This window comes from Wolffia australiana, chromosome 1 (genome assembly GCF_029677425.1).
Source record: "Wolffia australiana isolate 7733 chromosome 1, ASM2967742v1".
Lineage (NCBI taxonomy): Eukaryota > Viridiplantae > Streptophyta > Magnoliopsida > Alismatales > Araceae > Wolffia > Wolffia australiana.
In genome coordinates, this window is record NC_135835.1 from 3,435,959 (window position 1) to 3,452,647 (window position 16,689).

Genomic DNA, 16,689 nt, shown 5'->3' on the forward strand with positions numbered 1-16,689 from the left:
ACACAGCGTCCGTGCCTCATCACGCCGCCACCAGTACCGCTACGTGCTTTGCCGCTCGAGTGCCACCCCCACCACTGCATCACGCTCGCTTGCACCAAAGGTCTGCTCCTCCACTCACTAGTGACTTCTGTTATCTCATCCAGCATTTTCTCTGGTGTTTTTCCTCTGCCTTTGGAATTACTTGGTTTGGTTAGAAGATAGGTGTGTGTTTCTTGGTTTTTTGGCCAATCGGGATTTTGATTGGCGGGCTTTGTTTTCACCGGGTGGTTGTAAGACAGCATTCCCGCCCTCGAATAAGGAGAGGGGCTGCACCGTCCTCAAATTTTTCCATTCTCAAAGGCTTAAATCGATCGAGTGATTCTGTTGCTTATTTTAATACCATTTGCTAGCCACATTTAGTTGACCTCATCGATGTCGACCCGAGCTGTCCTGAATCAGACACGGTAGCAGGAGGGCGTCCCATCAGCAATGGTGGCGGCGGCGGTTAAGAAGAAACCAATGGGTGATATCTTTTCTTCAAATCAAATTTGCCGTAAAAAAAAGGAGAGTTTGGGATCTTATAGATTCATAGAGGGGAAGAAGAAAATGGGAAGAGTGGGGGAGGAGGGTGGCAGTGGTTGCAACTCTAACGACAATGATCGTCCATGAACATGAACTTGAATCGTTTCTGTCGCAGTCGTGGGTGGTTTGTGGTGCAACCTCCACCACTTTCTCTTTCACACTCTTCTTAATTCTTTCTCCCTCGCACTCTCTCGCCACATATATATGTGAGAAACAAAGATTGCTACATACAGGGACAAAGGCTCTACATTAATGAGAATTACTCGTAGTGATAAGTTACATTGAAAAGAAATTTGAAAATTGTTGGGGATAGTTATGTCCATTTTAAGGGCGGAAATTTTGTGCAATGTAGGATGTCCTGAAACCTATTACATTTCCTAAGAAAGAGTTTCTTTCTTTCCGTCGCTATTCATTTCCATATTTCTACTCATCATCTTTGCACGATGCCAGAGGATATAGACCAAGGTGGTCGCTAATATATAATCGTCAAATTGGCATTGTTACCTTTTTGGAGCAAAGTCTGTGATTAGTTTGTCGATCCTTGTTATTGTGTGTACCAATTAAAAGAGCTGGATCCCTGTTATTATTCTAATAGTATATCCCCTGTTTGGAACGGGTTTGTATACCAGCACGTATCCTTAGGATCATTGGATATTAGGCAGAAAATGAGATGGTCTGACAAAAAGCAGAGCCTTAATGCAAAATGAATGGGATTTTTCTCCATTGTTAAAACTCTCGCCCAATAAGGACTATAAAATCTTGACAACTTTGGAGGGCTAAAACAGTTCGGATATTTTGTACACCAAGTCTAGTAATGGCAAGTTGTATATATTGTCTAATTCACAAAATTAATGAATTTAAATATTTAGTATAAGTTACAATTCTGGAATTCAAAGAGGTTTGGTCACAATTTTGAAGCCTTCATTAGAAGACAAGCGTTTATAAACATGGAGAGAATTTTATACTCTGCTAATATGACGATAGAGATGATAAACTGAGTCAACTAGACTGAAGGGTCACTGACAGTTCTATGAATTGACAGTTCTGGAGGGATGTGAAATAACTCACAGTTTAATCTTCTTCATGTTTGCATATTTATTGTTATATAGTGAGTGGTCTTAAGGGAAAGAGTTTGCTGCCAACCATGCGACTAACCTCTTTCCATTTTTGCTAGCAAGCTGTCCCAGGTGTTCTGCCAACCATGCATCACACCAACACGGGTGACAACAAATGGTTGAGAAATTTGGAAAGGGGTCTTGAGCGACAACCCTTGTTTTGAAGGGTACGCGGGAAGTTTTTTGATATCTTAGAAAAACTAGATATAGATATGGGGATTTATAGAGGGGAATGCATGGATTATAAAGAGATTAATTTATCAAAATGAGCAGATAAATAGAGAAATGAATATATGATATAACGGAATCAATGGAAAAAGGAATTTGGAGCTTAAAATGGTTGCATTTTTATAATTTTTTTGAAAAATCTAGGGGTGTGGATAAAATTTAAGATACAGAAAGAGATGATTTTGAGAGGTAGAGTAAATGGTGATATGGAGGGGGAAGTGAAGAAATGATGGTGATAATGGGATTAAAATTTGGATTTTCAAATGGTTGAGTAAGAACAAATGGTAGGGAAATAAACAAGAGACAGAGATAAATTTATATAGAGAAATATGGGATTCTATTGAGAGAAAGAGGTCAAAATGGAGGGGTAGACAAGGAAATTGAAGAAATAGAAAAGGAAATGATGGGCATGAAGGGGGAAATGAATCCACAAGAATAGGAAAATGAGGATTTGAGTTACTTCCACCTTCATTATTTTCTTTTGATCCTTAGAGAACATTCTCAAGTATGGATCTTTTTATTGTTTCCAAGGACCAGATATTTTCCAATGCAAACAAGAGAATAGATCGAATCTTTACGTTAAAAAACTTACATTATGCAGGTTGAAAAATCTGAATCTAGGAGAGCCTTGTTGTTCAAACCAGCCTCAGCTGGAAGATGTCCATAATGAGGATAAAATACTGAAAGAGAGTTTATTCACACTAGGTAATTAATAACTATTCATTTTAAATTTTTTCAATGGGTGAGGCTTCTCCTTCAAATTTTGACTCTTTGCTTATAGCAAGTAACTGAGGGCTAAATGGTTGGATCAGAAAATGTCCTAAACTCATGTGATTTTTCTTTTGAAATATAAAAACCACATTGGATCCCCATTTAATTCCTATAAAATTATGCAAAAAAGAAACTAAAAATAATCATCAATGATAAAACTAATTGACTTCAATTAAGTGAACCAGAATCATCTGAAAATGTCCATAATGTTTATAAAAAGAAATGCATAAGTGTTACATGAATATTTAGTTAATATAGGTAATAACTTGATAATTTTATTTTATGTGATTTTCCACTCTTATAAATTATATGGTGATCTGAATCCATTTATAGTGTTATCAGACATCAAAGGCATATATTGGGCGAACAGTTCCAGTTTTGTTATGCAGACAAATGCCAAAGCGATTAAAAACTCTCAGGGTTTGATGCATTAACAAGTCTACAGAGTTGATTTTCTGATCAAGAAAAGATTATCCATTCAGTATTTGAGGAGACAACTAAGTAAGATGATGCAATCAAGTCATTGTCTATGCAATCAAATTGGTAACTGATGAATAAACTCCTTGAAAAGATCATTCACAAAGCGTAATTTTTCACCCCTTGTGCTGAGATTTTCACATGTCAATGTGGTTAGTTAACATCCAAGATTAATTATGACACAATTAAGATATCCTATGTAATATTATTAGACATGGAAAGGTTATCGGAGTTCTTTGCTAGAATTTTGTGTTTTCCTCGACGTACACACATAAAAGATCTTTGTATGTTAGAAGATATACTCAACGTACTGATAATGTTATGGATAACTACATTTATGTTTACATAGGATATTTCCCTTTACAAAATCAGCAATGCAAGATTTCTTGGCCACCTATCATTCTTCCTCTCTATTTATTACACACCCTCCCTTCCCAATGTCATTGGAATGATCTGGAGACTGTGTCTAGATCAATTGCGGCACTTACTGAGAAGAATATGCAGAAACATAACATACTGAGAAATATGTGGATATCTCTTGAGACGGGATATTAGAACATCTCATAAAAGTCTCAATCAATGAATAATTTAATTGTGGATTAGAGTATGCACAACTTGATCATCATTGCTGGTTTTACTTTAAAGCAGTGTAAAGATTCCATTTTCACTTCCCTTGCACAAAACATAGTCTTACTGTCAATCATGGCCATCGCAACAAGGTGTTAATGTACTATTGGACATCCAAAATAGATTATGTATGTGACCCTTGAGTCCCATGTACTATTCTAATTAATAGCTTTCATGGTCAACCTTAATTAATCCACCATGTGTAATATATAGATTCAATAATGATATCTATTTAACCCAATTATATGTTAAGTTTGCCACATTTGAGGTGCCAAGAAGTAGTTATGTTATGGATTAGGATATGCATAAGCTTCAAGCCCTAATATGGCATTCTAGTTAGTACTGATCGGTAAAAACTCATAGAAAAAACTTTAGTATTTTAACTATTTGGGATAACGATTTAGGAACAACATCTTCCTGAATGAATATCCCATTTTATGCTAGGGAGATGATCCAATATTCAAATACTTGTTTCTGCATCTTCTCTAATATGATTTGGATTCTATTTATAGGAGTTCATAGGTTATAGTTCAAACACAACCTTCCATCCATAATATTCTTTTGGCGATGCAAGTATAAAGACTACATAGACAAGCATGAGATGAATTGACATGATTGATTGTTAGGGCAATACATTCCAAAATTTGTATGAATCAATCCCATAAATTCTATCCCTTGATAACCTAGTATATATGTCCTTAATGACTCCTATTCTATAAACTATTTAGTCATTATATGTGTGTGACCAGAGAGTGCTGCTTGAGTTTGCTATGAGTAGGGATATCTTGAATATTTTTTCAAAGACTAGTGATTTAAATGCATTGATCACATCATAATGAGAATACTACCAAATAAAAAATCAACCAATGGTCATACTAAGCCATAATTAATATAGGAGGGAAAATTGGACTTTTTGTAATATGGCCTCGGTGTTCATTTTCGACCAAAGTTAGAATGCATAAGAGACGTGAATGGGCTCTCCTGCTGTTGTGAATCAACTTGATCCTGACATAATATTATGATCTATGGTGAGTGTTATTTCCTTTACTTTTACGTCTTCATCATCCATCCATTTACACCCATCCATCTCCGTCCACCCAATCACATTCATTCATACAAGTCATACATCTTTTTACTCATCATTCAAAGTCAACTGCACCCAATTATGTACACGAAACAGGACTTTTAGAAGTATCATTTCTTATTATCCTTCTCATCTGTCAGCATTTATTATTTTACAAAATATCTCATTGATCTCCAAAAGGTATTCAATCCCCATTATCCGTTCCTTACGGAAATGGAGTTTGAGCATCACTTACTATTCAGATTCTTTTACAAGTAAATTTTTATTTACTTTTATTTAATAACTCAAAAATCAGAGCCAAAATATTACCCTAAATTTGAGTTTTGTCGTGTCACTACTTATGATTTCATGTTTGTGTTAGATCATTGTTCAAACATTTTAAAATTCTGAACTCACGACATGTAATTTATTCTAAAATTTAAGTCCCACCATTTATTCTTGAACCCATGAAAGCTGGGGCTGTTCCTGCAGTTATTTCGCATACACAACAACCAAGTAGCTGAAAATAGGCGCCTAGAAAGGTCGTTGGCCGATGTAGTTGCCGCGGGGACTGTAGTTGCAGGTGATAAGAATGGCTCCGCTGTTGCACTTGACGCGGGCACAGCCGAGCCTCACAGAGTTACGCCAGACCACCTGCGTGTAGTGACCGCAGACCCTTCCCGGTGTGCAGGTATTTGTCGCATAATTGTAGTCCTTGCGTTCGTTCACCCAGGATTGCACTGCCTCTCTTGCAGTCCATTCCTTCCCGGAACCCCAGAAGAGGTTCTCGCCGTAGTTGCTTGTGGAATGGATAAGTCTGCAGTCGACACGTCTCTGGTTAGCGTAGTTTTGGGCGTATGCCGTGACCTGAGCATCCCATGTCAGAACTGCGCCGGAGAGACGACGATCTCCTAGACGTTGTCAGCGTGATCACCACAGCAACCCAGGGGACAACAGGATCAAAAAGGGAAATAACTCGTTGAAGAGGTAAAAAACTTCTTCTCTTTAAACAAGAGAATAAAGTCCCTATTTATAGGGAAAAACTCAAAGGAGAGAGGGAGAGAGAGAAAACAGTTACTGGCCACGTTTGGCCAGTAATTCACGTTCGGCAGTTATGCAGAACTTTCTGCATAACCGCAGAACATGCTCTAACGTGGCCCACGTTAGAGCAGTTCCCGCACGACCACTGGACGTGGTCATGCAAGGCTCATTCTCACATCCCACACCATTGGTCCCACTCCTACGGCCGCTCGAGCAGCGTTGTGGGCAGCCAAGTAGTCCTGAGGGGTGTTTTGCGCTTGGACCGAGCATGCAGCGGCAAACGCAAGGACACAAGCGACCAGTGCAAGGGGGAGACGACGAGGTGCCATTTTCTGGCCCTGCGTCTAAGAGGTATGCTAGATCTTGGCTGTGATATAGCTCTATTCAAGGGGGGAGAGGCTCCTTGATGGTTTTGTGGGCAGCGGAGGGGAAGTTTTTATACTAGTTAAGACACCGAATTCTTTGGGGAACCAGGTTGCATGGAGATGCTGTTAGAATAAAATACGAGTTGTTCTTAGCCGCCAGGGCTGATTCCGATTGCTTATATAAAATACGAGTTGTTCTTAGCCGCCAGGGCTGATTCCGATTGCTTATATAAAATACGAGTTGTTCTTAGCCGCCAGGGCTGATTCCGATTGCTTATTTATTAGCCTTGGCATGTTGTTGCCAAACCAAATTTTGTTTTATCGCCTTATGGTTGAGCCAAAGCTGTCAACAATAGGACATCCCTATATTAGAATTACACATGAGGCGTGAGGACAATACAGTATTAGAATAGTGTTTGGGCCAACTTGGATGAATCATGCCGCCACCTTATTAAACTGAGAAAATATTTTGAATCCGCGTGCAACATAGAGTTTTAGTTTTCATGAAAGGAATGCCTCCTAAAAATGTTGGAGCAGCGAGAATATTCAAAATTAATAGAAGACGTGTAAATAAAGCCAGAAAAAAAGTTCTTTTAGTGCCAAGTTTGTGAGACCAAGCTTTCGAGAATCGATATTCCACGGAGCAACCGTTGTCAAAATGCCTCCATAAAAGGAAAACTCGTACTTCAGATTTGAGAGATAAATACAATATTAGATTTTCTCTCGGGCATTTTGGATGAATTATTCCAGGGGCTTAGTCAACTGAGAAAATCGTCTCATCTTCGTTTCATTATGGGATGTCTTCTCCAAATGTAGGCCAGCGCAAATGTAAATATAAAATTTATAATGACGTGTAAATGGGGGCAGAAATCAACAAACACACCCACTCTTTAGCAAGTTGATAAACAAAATTAAGCCTGTCAATATTTTACGAGCTGGTACTGTTTAAGAAACCAATAATGATGCTGTATGCCTGGTCCCTCGTCGGCTTGGACGAAGTCTTCATCTCACTCCAGAAAAGCTACTTGCGAGTACAGGGAAGTTTGCTACGCCGCCAGGGATGATTCGGACTGCTTATTCATTAACATTGGCATGATATTGCAAAACCAAACAACAATTTTTTTATTGCCCAAACCGATATTGCAAAACCAAACCAAACCGATATTCCACGGGGCAGCCGTTGTCAAAATGCGTCCAATAAACGAAAACTCGTACTGATGGCTGGGAGGATAATGCAGTATTGGATTTATTCTTTCGGGCCTTTTGGATGAATTAGTGCTCGGGCGTAATCAACTGAGAGAATCGTCTAATCCACGTTTCATTAAAAGAGTGGCTTCTGCGAATATAGGGGCACCGCAAAGATAAATATAAAATTCATAGATGACGCGTAAAAGATAAATATCAAGTTCTCAGCCGCCTGGGATGATTCCGAATGAATTAACAAACCGTTTCTTTGGCAAGTTGATAAATAAAAATTAAGAGTGTTTAACTTTTGATCTGCTGGTGGCGTTTAACAAACTAGTAATGAAGCAGTGGGGCTGGCCTCTTGGCTTGGACGAAGTCTTCAGCTCCCTCGGAAAAAAGCAACCGACGACTGCAGGAGAGTTCGCGCCGCCTTCCCGATCTAACTGGTTGACCTCGTGCCAAATTATTTTTTCTCAGATATTTTCTTCGCGCCATTGGCGCTAAAGATTGGGTTTAGAGATTTCGTCAAAATAGCTAGTCACGAGGCCAACCGGCAGTTAGTGGGCCATGGTTTTGCCATCTCATGCTGTCTGAATCCTAAGCCACTGTTATTATTAACTCGAGAATGCAGCCTAGCGCTCGGAGTAATCGTCGTGATTTCTGCTCTATTTCGTTGTCTTCGGTCGTGCCTCGTTATTCCTTTTGCGTGAAGTTTCAGCGTAATGTAGGATACATTCTCTGCTGACCTTTTTACACTGCTCACCCAGGTGCTGGGACATCCGTGGGATGAAGGTTTTATGCATATTTGGCGGAGGACACGGCGCTAGGGGGGGGATGGCAAGGACTGCCTGCTCGCGTCTGGTATTCTGGGAAGGGGCTGTTCGTATTTTCTTAACACCGCGCGAAAAACAGGCAGAAGATTACCACACCTTGACTTAACTCGGTGGTAATCAGTCAGCGTTGATTCTTTTATGTACATAAGTTACCGTGTCCGGGATGGTTTCTTATGTATATCCGGAAAATTGATTGTCAAATGGGATGCTTATTTCGCATGGATCAGTCACCCCTCTCTCTATTTTTTTATGTCATTCTGTGTCCGTGTGTGTCTTTCTCCCTCGCGCTCTCTCGCCACATATGCATGAGAGAAACAAAGGTTGCTTCATGCAGGGACAAAGGCGCTGCATTAATGAGAATTACTAGTACCGATAAGTTACGTCGAAAAGAATTTGAAACTCGTTGGGGATAGTTATGTCCAGTTTAAAGGGCGGAAATTTCGTGCAGTGCAGGATGTCCTGAAACCTATTAGATTTCTTAAGAAAGAGTTTCTTCCTTTCCGTCCCTATTCGTTTCCCCATTTCTACTCGTCATCTTGGCATGATGCCGTAGGACGTAATCACATCGCTTGATTCTTTTTGAAACATAGACCAAGGTGGTCGCTAATATTTATTCGTCTAATCGGCATTGTTACTTTTTTGGAGCGTATGTGATTATTTTGTCGATCCTTGTTTTTGAGTGTACCGATCGAAAGAGCTGGATCCCCGGTATTATTCTAATAGTATATCCCGTTATCCATCTAAGTTGATAATCAGAAATTACTATTCCAGGAGAATTAGGATAAATCCGAGTTAAATAATGTCTCAGAGAGAAATACTGTGTTGGTTTTTTTGGCCAGTGCATTTATTTTCTAAAACATTGCATGATAATAATTTGGCATACTATGTCAGATGTATCATCTTAATTTGTGCACTATGCATAATACAGACTTTTGTTCTAATAATTCTTTCGACAGCAAGAATGTCTATATGTACACAAAAAAGGTATTGCAAGTAAAGGTTTCTTCCTGTCGGGCCTTTACTTATATTCAAATAATAACTCCACCGAACGACGCAACGCAAGGTATTTAATTTTGTAGAATATCGTTCATTGAGTCTCTACACTAGCGTTATTTCCTGTTTGGAACGGGTTATTTTAACGTTATTTCCAGTGCGTATCCTTAGGATCTTTGGATATTAGGGGGAAAATGAGATGGTCTGACAAAAAGCAGAGCCTTAATTCAAAATGAATGGGATTTTTCTCCGCCGTTAAAACTCTCGCCCAGTTAGGACTAAAAAATCTTGACAACTTCGGAGGGCTAAAACAGTCCGGATATTTTGTGCACCAAGTCTAGAAATGGCAAGTTGTAGATATTTTGTAATTCACAAAATTAATGAATTGAAAGAATTAGTATAGGTTACAATTCTGGAATTCAAACAGGTTTGGTCGGAATTTTAAAGCCTTCAGTAGAAGACAAGTGTTTATAAACATGGAGAGAATTTTATACTCTGCTAATATGACGATAGGGATGATAAACTGAGGGATGATCAACTAGACTGAAGGGTCACTGACAGTTCTATGAATTGACAGTTTAATCTTCTTGTTTGCATATTTATTGATATAATAGTTAGTAATGACCAAACGCCGTTTCCGTAAGGAATGGATAATGGGGATTGAATACCTTTTGGAGGTCATAATCAGATCAATGAGATATTTTGTAAAATAGTAAATGCTGACAGGTGAAAAGGATGATAAGAAAGGAAAATCTAAAAGTCCTGTTTCATGTATATAATTGGGCGAAGTTGACTTTGAATGATGAGTAAAAAGATGGATGACATGTATGGATGAATGTGATTGGGTGGACGGAGATGGATGGACGTAAATCGATGGATGATGTAGACGTAAACGTAAAGGAAAGAAAACTCACCAAGATCATAATATTCTGTCAGGATCAAGTTGATTCACAACAGCAGGAGAGCCCATCCACGTCTCTTATGCTTTCTAACTTTGGTCGAAAATGAGCACCAAGGCCATAGAACCCAACTTGATAAAACCTAATTATTTTAAAACTATTAGTGCAAAAATAAATTTTTGTCTCCAAAATTTAGCATGCAATATACCAAAATTTCTTCACACAATTTTCAAAGCTTAATTTTTTCATATGTGAAAATTGTGTTGATGCATTAAACGCTCAGACTATGAATCGATCTTATATTTTAAAAAGTCCAATTTTTCGCTCCTATATTAATTTTTATCTAATAATATTATCTGTTTTTTATATCTAATAATAATGGCTTAGTGTGACCATTGGTGGGTTTTTTATCTAAAAATATTCTCATTATGATGTGAACATTGCATTTAGATAATTAGTCTTTCAAAAAATATTCTAGACATCCCTACTCATAGCAAACTCAAGAAATACAGGAAACAATGTGGATAAAGTAGCACTCTCTGATTGCACACATATAATGACTAAGTAGTTTATATAATAGGAGAAATTAAGTACATATACTAGGTCTATCAAGGGACAGAATTTATTGGATTGATTCGTACGAATTTTGGAATGGTATTGCCCTAACTATCAATCATGACTATCTTTATACTTGCATCACCAAAATAATGTTTTGGATGGAAGGTTGTGTTTGAACTATAACCTATGACCTCATATAACTGGAATCCAAATGATCTTAGAGAAGATGCAGGAACAAGTATATGAATATTGGATCATCTCCCTAGCATAAAATGGGATATTCATTCAGGAAGATGATGTTAGGAAATCGTTATCCCAAATAATTAAAATACTAAAGTATTTTTCAATGATTTTTTACCCATCAGTACTTACTAGAATGCCATATTAGGGCTTGAAACTTATGCATATCCTAATTCATTATAGAAATACTTCTTGGCACCTCAAATATTGGAAACTTAACCTATAAATGTTGTAAATAGCTATCAGTATTTAATCTATACATTACAAATGGTATATTAATTAAGGTTGACCATGAAAGGTAATTGCGATATTAAAGTTATTAATTAGAATAGTACACATGCCTCAAGGGTCACATGCACAATCTATTTTGGATGTCCAATTGTACATTAATGCCATGATTGACAGTAAGACTACGTTTTGTGCAAGTGAAGTGAAAATGGAATCTTTACAATGCTTTAAAGTAACATCAATGATGATCAAGTTGTGCAGACTCTAATCCACAAATAAATTATTCATTGATTGAGACTTTTATGAGATGTTCTAATATCTGGCCTCAAGAGATATTGATAACTTGAAAATTATCATGTTTAATTGATAAATATTACATTACATTTATGTTTTTTAATCACCATATTTGCACGTTATCATATATAAATGGAGATAAATAATTACACCTTGATTTTATTATTATTATGAATTTTTAGTACTTTTTTACATGCTAATTGACCTCTTTGCATTAAATAAATATTTTACAGGGCTTAGAATACTTGGCTAAAGGTTGGTAAAGGTTTTATTAATTTTCCGTAATTTTCCATATTTTTTTATAATTTTCTGACAATTATTTAGCGAAGAAATGATTTTTAATTTAAAGAATCTATTTATTTTATTTATTTGGCATTTTAGAAAGCATTTTATAATATATTCATATATATATCACTTGGCATCCACGTCATTTGCCTGAAACTGGGGCAAATAAGTGGATACATTTTTATAAATAATAATGATAGAGAGAGAGAGCATTATTGGCTCATTATGGCATCGCAAATCACGATGTCATAATGAGCAAATCATTATATCGAAAAGAATAAGGGTGGCGCGGTCGGCGAGAAAGGAAAGGTACGTCTTTTAGCTTTTTCATGCAATAAATGCACGCGGAGAATCGATCTCCATGTGCATTTATGAAACAAGAATATTATATAATCTTTGCACATGAAATCGGTTAGCTGTGTGCATTTAATGCACGGGCTAACCGACACACGTGTAATTATATTAATAACAGGACGTCTGTTATATTTAATACCTGCGACGTCGATTTGCCGCATGCATTAAATGCACGTGGAAATCGACGATGAATGTATTAAAAAATATATGGTAAGCTCGCCTTATTTTGTCCTTTTCTGTTTTTTTTAATAATATAGGGCGGCGTGGCGTCTTCTCAACCATTTAAATGGAACATTGTTTTTTCAATGATTGGGCCTGTGGAAACGCTCAAACACGTGTTAGAATGAGATCCAAGGCGGCGAAAACAAGGAAAAAGAGTCGTCAGCCAATAGGAAAAATCTGTTCTTCTTAAATAATTAAACGATTCAACGGCCATGATTAAACGCCAGTAAATTTGCGATATATTGAGATCTAGCAGTTGGATTGAGCTGAAATTTTGAGGGCATGTTTGTCTTTTCCCCCTAAAACAATCCAGATGGTTGGATCTTTAAATAGAGGTCTGGAAAAGGGCAAAATTTACTTTTTGAAGCTCTCCCCAAGAATTTGGCCATGAAGGACACAGGAGTTGCTTTGGAAGATAGGATTGATGAGCAACCTCGAAAGGCACTATGCAGGTTAGATAAGGCCAAGAGAGAATTGATGAGCGTACAAGGATTAGTAGGTGCAAGTAGGCGCGACGGTGCAAGTAGGTTCAACGGCGCAGGTAGGCTGCTAGGCACGTTGACGGGCGTGATGGCAAGGCACCACAATGAGGCGAGGCGGTGGCTGTAGCGATAGGCACGATGGTGAAAGTGCGACTATGGTGGCAGCAAGTCACGGCAGTGCAGTGGCGGCAAGACATGGCTGCAGCAAGGCGGCGAGGCACGTAGCCACAGTTGACGATGGCGGTTATGACCTCGAGTGCCACTACGTTAGTGGCTGGCAGCCGCGGCTGTGAATGCGGTCGCGACATTGGCACGGGCAGCACAAGGAAGTGGCGATCGTGGACAGGAACGCCTGGCAGAAATGGTAGAGGCTTGTGACGGGTTGTGGCGCCCGCTAGGGTTGCGACAGTTCAGGGATGATGCATCAGCTACGGGCAGCTGCTGTGGCCACCACAGGTTCCTACGGTGGCAGCAAGCTACGGCTGTGGCAGACGTGGATTGCTACGGGTGACTGTGGCTACCGTAGAAGGCAGCGGCGGCCGCGGTGTCCAGGGGCCACTACAGCCGCTGCGGGCGCTGCTATGGCAGCCACAGGCGACGGTGGGCAGCCGCGTGCAATGGTGGGCAACCTCGAAAGGCACTATGCAGCCTCGGGAGGAGGCGGCCAGAGCTCCCAAAAAGGGGGCGATAGTGGTGATTTTCGGCGAAGACGGCAGCAATTTTTAGTGGACTTAAGGGTTTTTTCTCTCTCCTAACTTTGCAATGGGATTTTCATTAATATGGCGAAAACTCAATAAAACACTAAAAAAGGCAGGAAAATCTTTTAAAAATCGCATTTCCTTCAATCTTTTCTTCTTCTTCCCTCTCCTATGGGCGACCCAACTTTTATAGGGACAAATATGGGCCTTCCTTCTTAGAAATAAAGGGGAGAAGGCCCAATTAAAGCAATTAGGGCCCCCTAATAGGAGAGAGAGAGACCTATTACCATGCCCACACTCGGGCTCACACACGCAGGTAGGTTCGGTGGTGCATGTTGGCGCAAGTAGGCGTGGCGGCACAAGTAGGTGTGGCGGCGCTAGTAGACGTGGTGGCGTATGTAGGCGTGGCGGCACAAGTAAGCGTGGCAGCGCAAGTAGGCACGGCAACGCAAGGAGGTGTGGCGGCGCAAGGAGGCATGACGGTGCAAGTACGTGCCGTGGCGCAAAAGGCGCGATGACACAAGTAGGCAACTAGGCATGATGACGAGCGCGATGGCAAGGCACCGCAGCAATGGGTGCGGCGTCGAGGCGCGCTGATGGCTATAGCCACGAGCACGGTAGCAAAGTGTAGCTTCGGGTGCAATGACGGGCATGGTGACGGCTGGGTGTGATGGTAGTGGTAGGGCACGGTGACGGCGGTAGGGCGCGGTGGCGTTAGGGCGCAGCGGCAGATGGCTAGCGGCCATAGCAGCGATGGCAAGGCATGGCGGCGGCAGACACCTGGCGGCCGTGACGGCGATGGCGGGACACAACGGCGGTGGTGGCAGGCGACTGGCAGTCACGGGCATCTGAAGCGGCCGTGTGTTGCTGCAACGGCCGCGGGCGATAGCAAGCGGCATGGGGCGCCTTGGCAGCCTAGGGCAGCCTGGGCGGCCACGAGCGGCGTGGGCAGACTTGGGGTAGTCGAGGGCTGCCTGTGGCGGTCGTGGCCTGTCTGGGCAGCCGCAGTGGCAGTGCTAGGCGGCCGTGGTGGCAACGCAGGGTGGTCACTGGTGTCGCTAGGCGGACAATGGTTGCGTTGGGCAGCCGCGGGCGGCGCTGGGCGATTACAAGCGGCACTCGACAGCCTCACAAATGGCAGCCGGAGCTCGGACAAAAGCGGCGGCGACGGCGGCGGTTTCCAGCGAACTCAGCAGCAGTTACCGGCAAACTCTAGGGTTTCTTTTCTCTCTCCTAACTTCATAGTGGCATTTTTATAAATATGATGATAATTAAAAAAATAAAAAATCAGGAAAATCCTTTAAAAAATCACATTTTTTTAATCTTTCTTCTCTCCTCTTTTCCTATGGGCGGTCCCCATCTTTAATAGGGGTAAATATGAGCCTTCCCCCTTAGAAATAAAGGGGAGAAGGCCCAATTAAAAGTAATTAGGGCCCCTGAATAGGAGATATAGGCACACTAACACACCCACACATATGCTAACACACACGCAAATGTGTAGGTCCATACAGCGGTCCAGCCACGTGCGAATAAACAAACACATACGTGGCCGACATACAAGGCCTACTAAATAATGAAAATATAAGGAAAGATAACGTCAAACCTTTGTGGCCCGTTGGCGAGGCTAGGTACTCTGAAGGTTGGGTCTCGCGCGTGAGGCCTCGCTCGACGAACTGGTTCGATGGGGTCTTCGAAGCTGGATGGTCCCCCATCAATATATGCATTTGATATCTGATAACACTATAAATAAATTGATATCTCCATAGAATTTATACGAGTGGAAAATCACATAAAATACATTTTTTATATTATTACCTAGATCAACTAAATATTCATGTAACACTAATGCATTTCATTTTATAGACATTATGGACATTTTCAGATGATTCTAGTTCACTTAATTACAGTCAATTAGTTTTATCATTGATGATTATTTATAGTTTCTTTTGTGCATAACTTTATAGGAATTAAATGGGGATCCAATCTTGTTTTTATATTTCAAAAGATAAATCACATGAGTCTAGTACATTTCCTGATCCAACCATTAAGCCCTCAGTTACTTACTACAAGCAAAGTATCAAATTTTAAAGGAGAAGCCTCAACCATTGAGAAAATGGAAAAGAAAATGTAAAATAAATAGTTAGTAATTACCTAGTGTGCATAAACTCTCTTTCAGTATTTTATCCCCATTATGGGTGTTTCTGGCAGAGGCTAGCTAGAACAACTAGGGTCTCCAAGATTCAGATTTTTCAACCTGCATAATGTAAGTTTTTTAATGCAATGATTCGACCTCTTCTCTAATTTGCATTGGCAAATATCTGGTCCTCATAAACAATAAAAAGATCCATACTTGAGAATGTTCTCGAAGGATCAAAAGAAAATAATGAAGGTGGAAGTAACTTAAGTCCGCACTTACCTATTCTTGTCGATCCATTTCCCCCTTCATGCCCATCATTTCCTTCACTGCTTCTTCAATTTCCTTGTCTACCCCTCCATTTTGACCTCTTTCTCTCAATAGAATCCCCTATTTCTCTATATAACTTTCTCGATGTCTCTTGTTTATTTCCCTACCGTTTCATCCTACTCAACCATTTGAAATTCCAAATTTTAATCCCATTATCACCATCATTTCTTCACTTCCCCCTCCGTCTCATCATTTACTCTACCTCTCAAAATCATCTCTTTCTCTATCTTAACTTTTATCCACACGCCTTGTTATTCAAAAACAATTATTAAATGCAACCATTTAAGCTCCAAATTACTTTTTCCATCGATTCTGATATCATATATTCATTTTCTCTATGTATCTGCTCATTTTTTATAAATAATCATTCCCCTCTATAAACCCCTGTCTACATCTAGTTTTTCTAAGATATCACGAAACTTGTAGTGTACCCTTCAAAACAAGGGTTGTCGCTCATGATCCCTTTCCAAATTTCTCAATCATTTGTTGTTGCTCGTGTTGGTGTGGATGGATGGTTGGCAGAACACCCAGGAGAGCTTGCTAGCAAATATGGAAAGCGGTTAGTCGCATGGTTGGCAGCTAACTCATTCACTACTTGAGTTGTTGCACATTGACTTATGTGGTCCAATCATTTCGTCGACACGGAGTGGTAATTATTATTTTATGTTGATTGTTGATGATTTTAGTGTTGGATTCTTGTGGCCTA

The 16,689-nt window shown here is 40.0% G+C and overlaps 1 protein-coding gene and 1 long non-coding RNA gene across 2 annotated transcripts; one reads left to right on the plus strand and one right to left on the minus strand.

Moving 5' to 3' along the window:
• Positions 1 to 5,268: 5,268 nt before the first annotated feature.
• On the minus strand, positions 5,269 to 6,302 carry LOC144701961 (pathogenesis-related protein PR-1 type-like). Its single transcript, XM_078573796.1, has 2 exons — positions 6,067 to 6,302; positions 5,269 to 5,722 (listed from the first exon to the last, which is right to left on the minus strand). Exons 1-2 carry the CDS (start codon positions 6,210 to 6,212, stop codon positions 5,377 to 5,379), a joined length of 492 nt encoding a protein of 163 aa, XP_078429922.1. The 5' UTR covers positions 6,213 to 6,302; the 3' UTR covers positions 5,269 to 5,376.
• Positions 6,303 to 7,455: 1,153 nt separating this feature from the next.
• On the plus strand, positions 7,456 to 8,492 carry LOC144713702 (uncharacterized). The gene is made up of 2 exons (XR_013584134.1): positions 7,456 to 8,115; positions 8,201 to 8,492. It is a non-coding gene; the product is annotated as an uncharacterized LOC144713702 (long non-coding RNA).
• The last annotated feature ends 8,197 nt before the right edge of the window (positions 8,493 to 16,689 follow it).

Coding starts and splice junctions, on each gene's coding strand:
- LOC144701961 (XM_078573796.1), bottom strand. CDS start 6,212: ATGGCACCTCGTCGTCTCCCCCTTGCACTGGTCGCTTGTGTCCTTGCG. Junction 5,723..6,066: donor GTAGGAGTGGGACCAATGGT/GTGGGATGTGAG, acceptor CGCAGTTCTGAC/ATGGGATGCTCAGGTCACGG.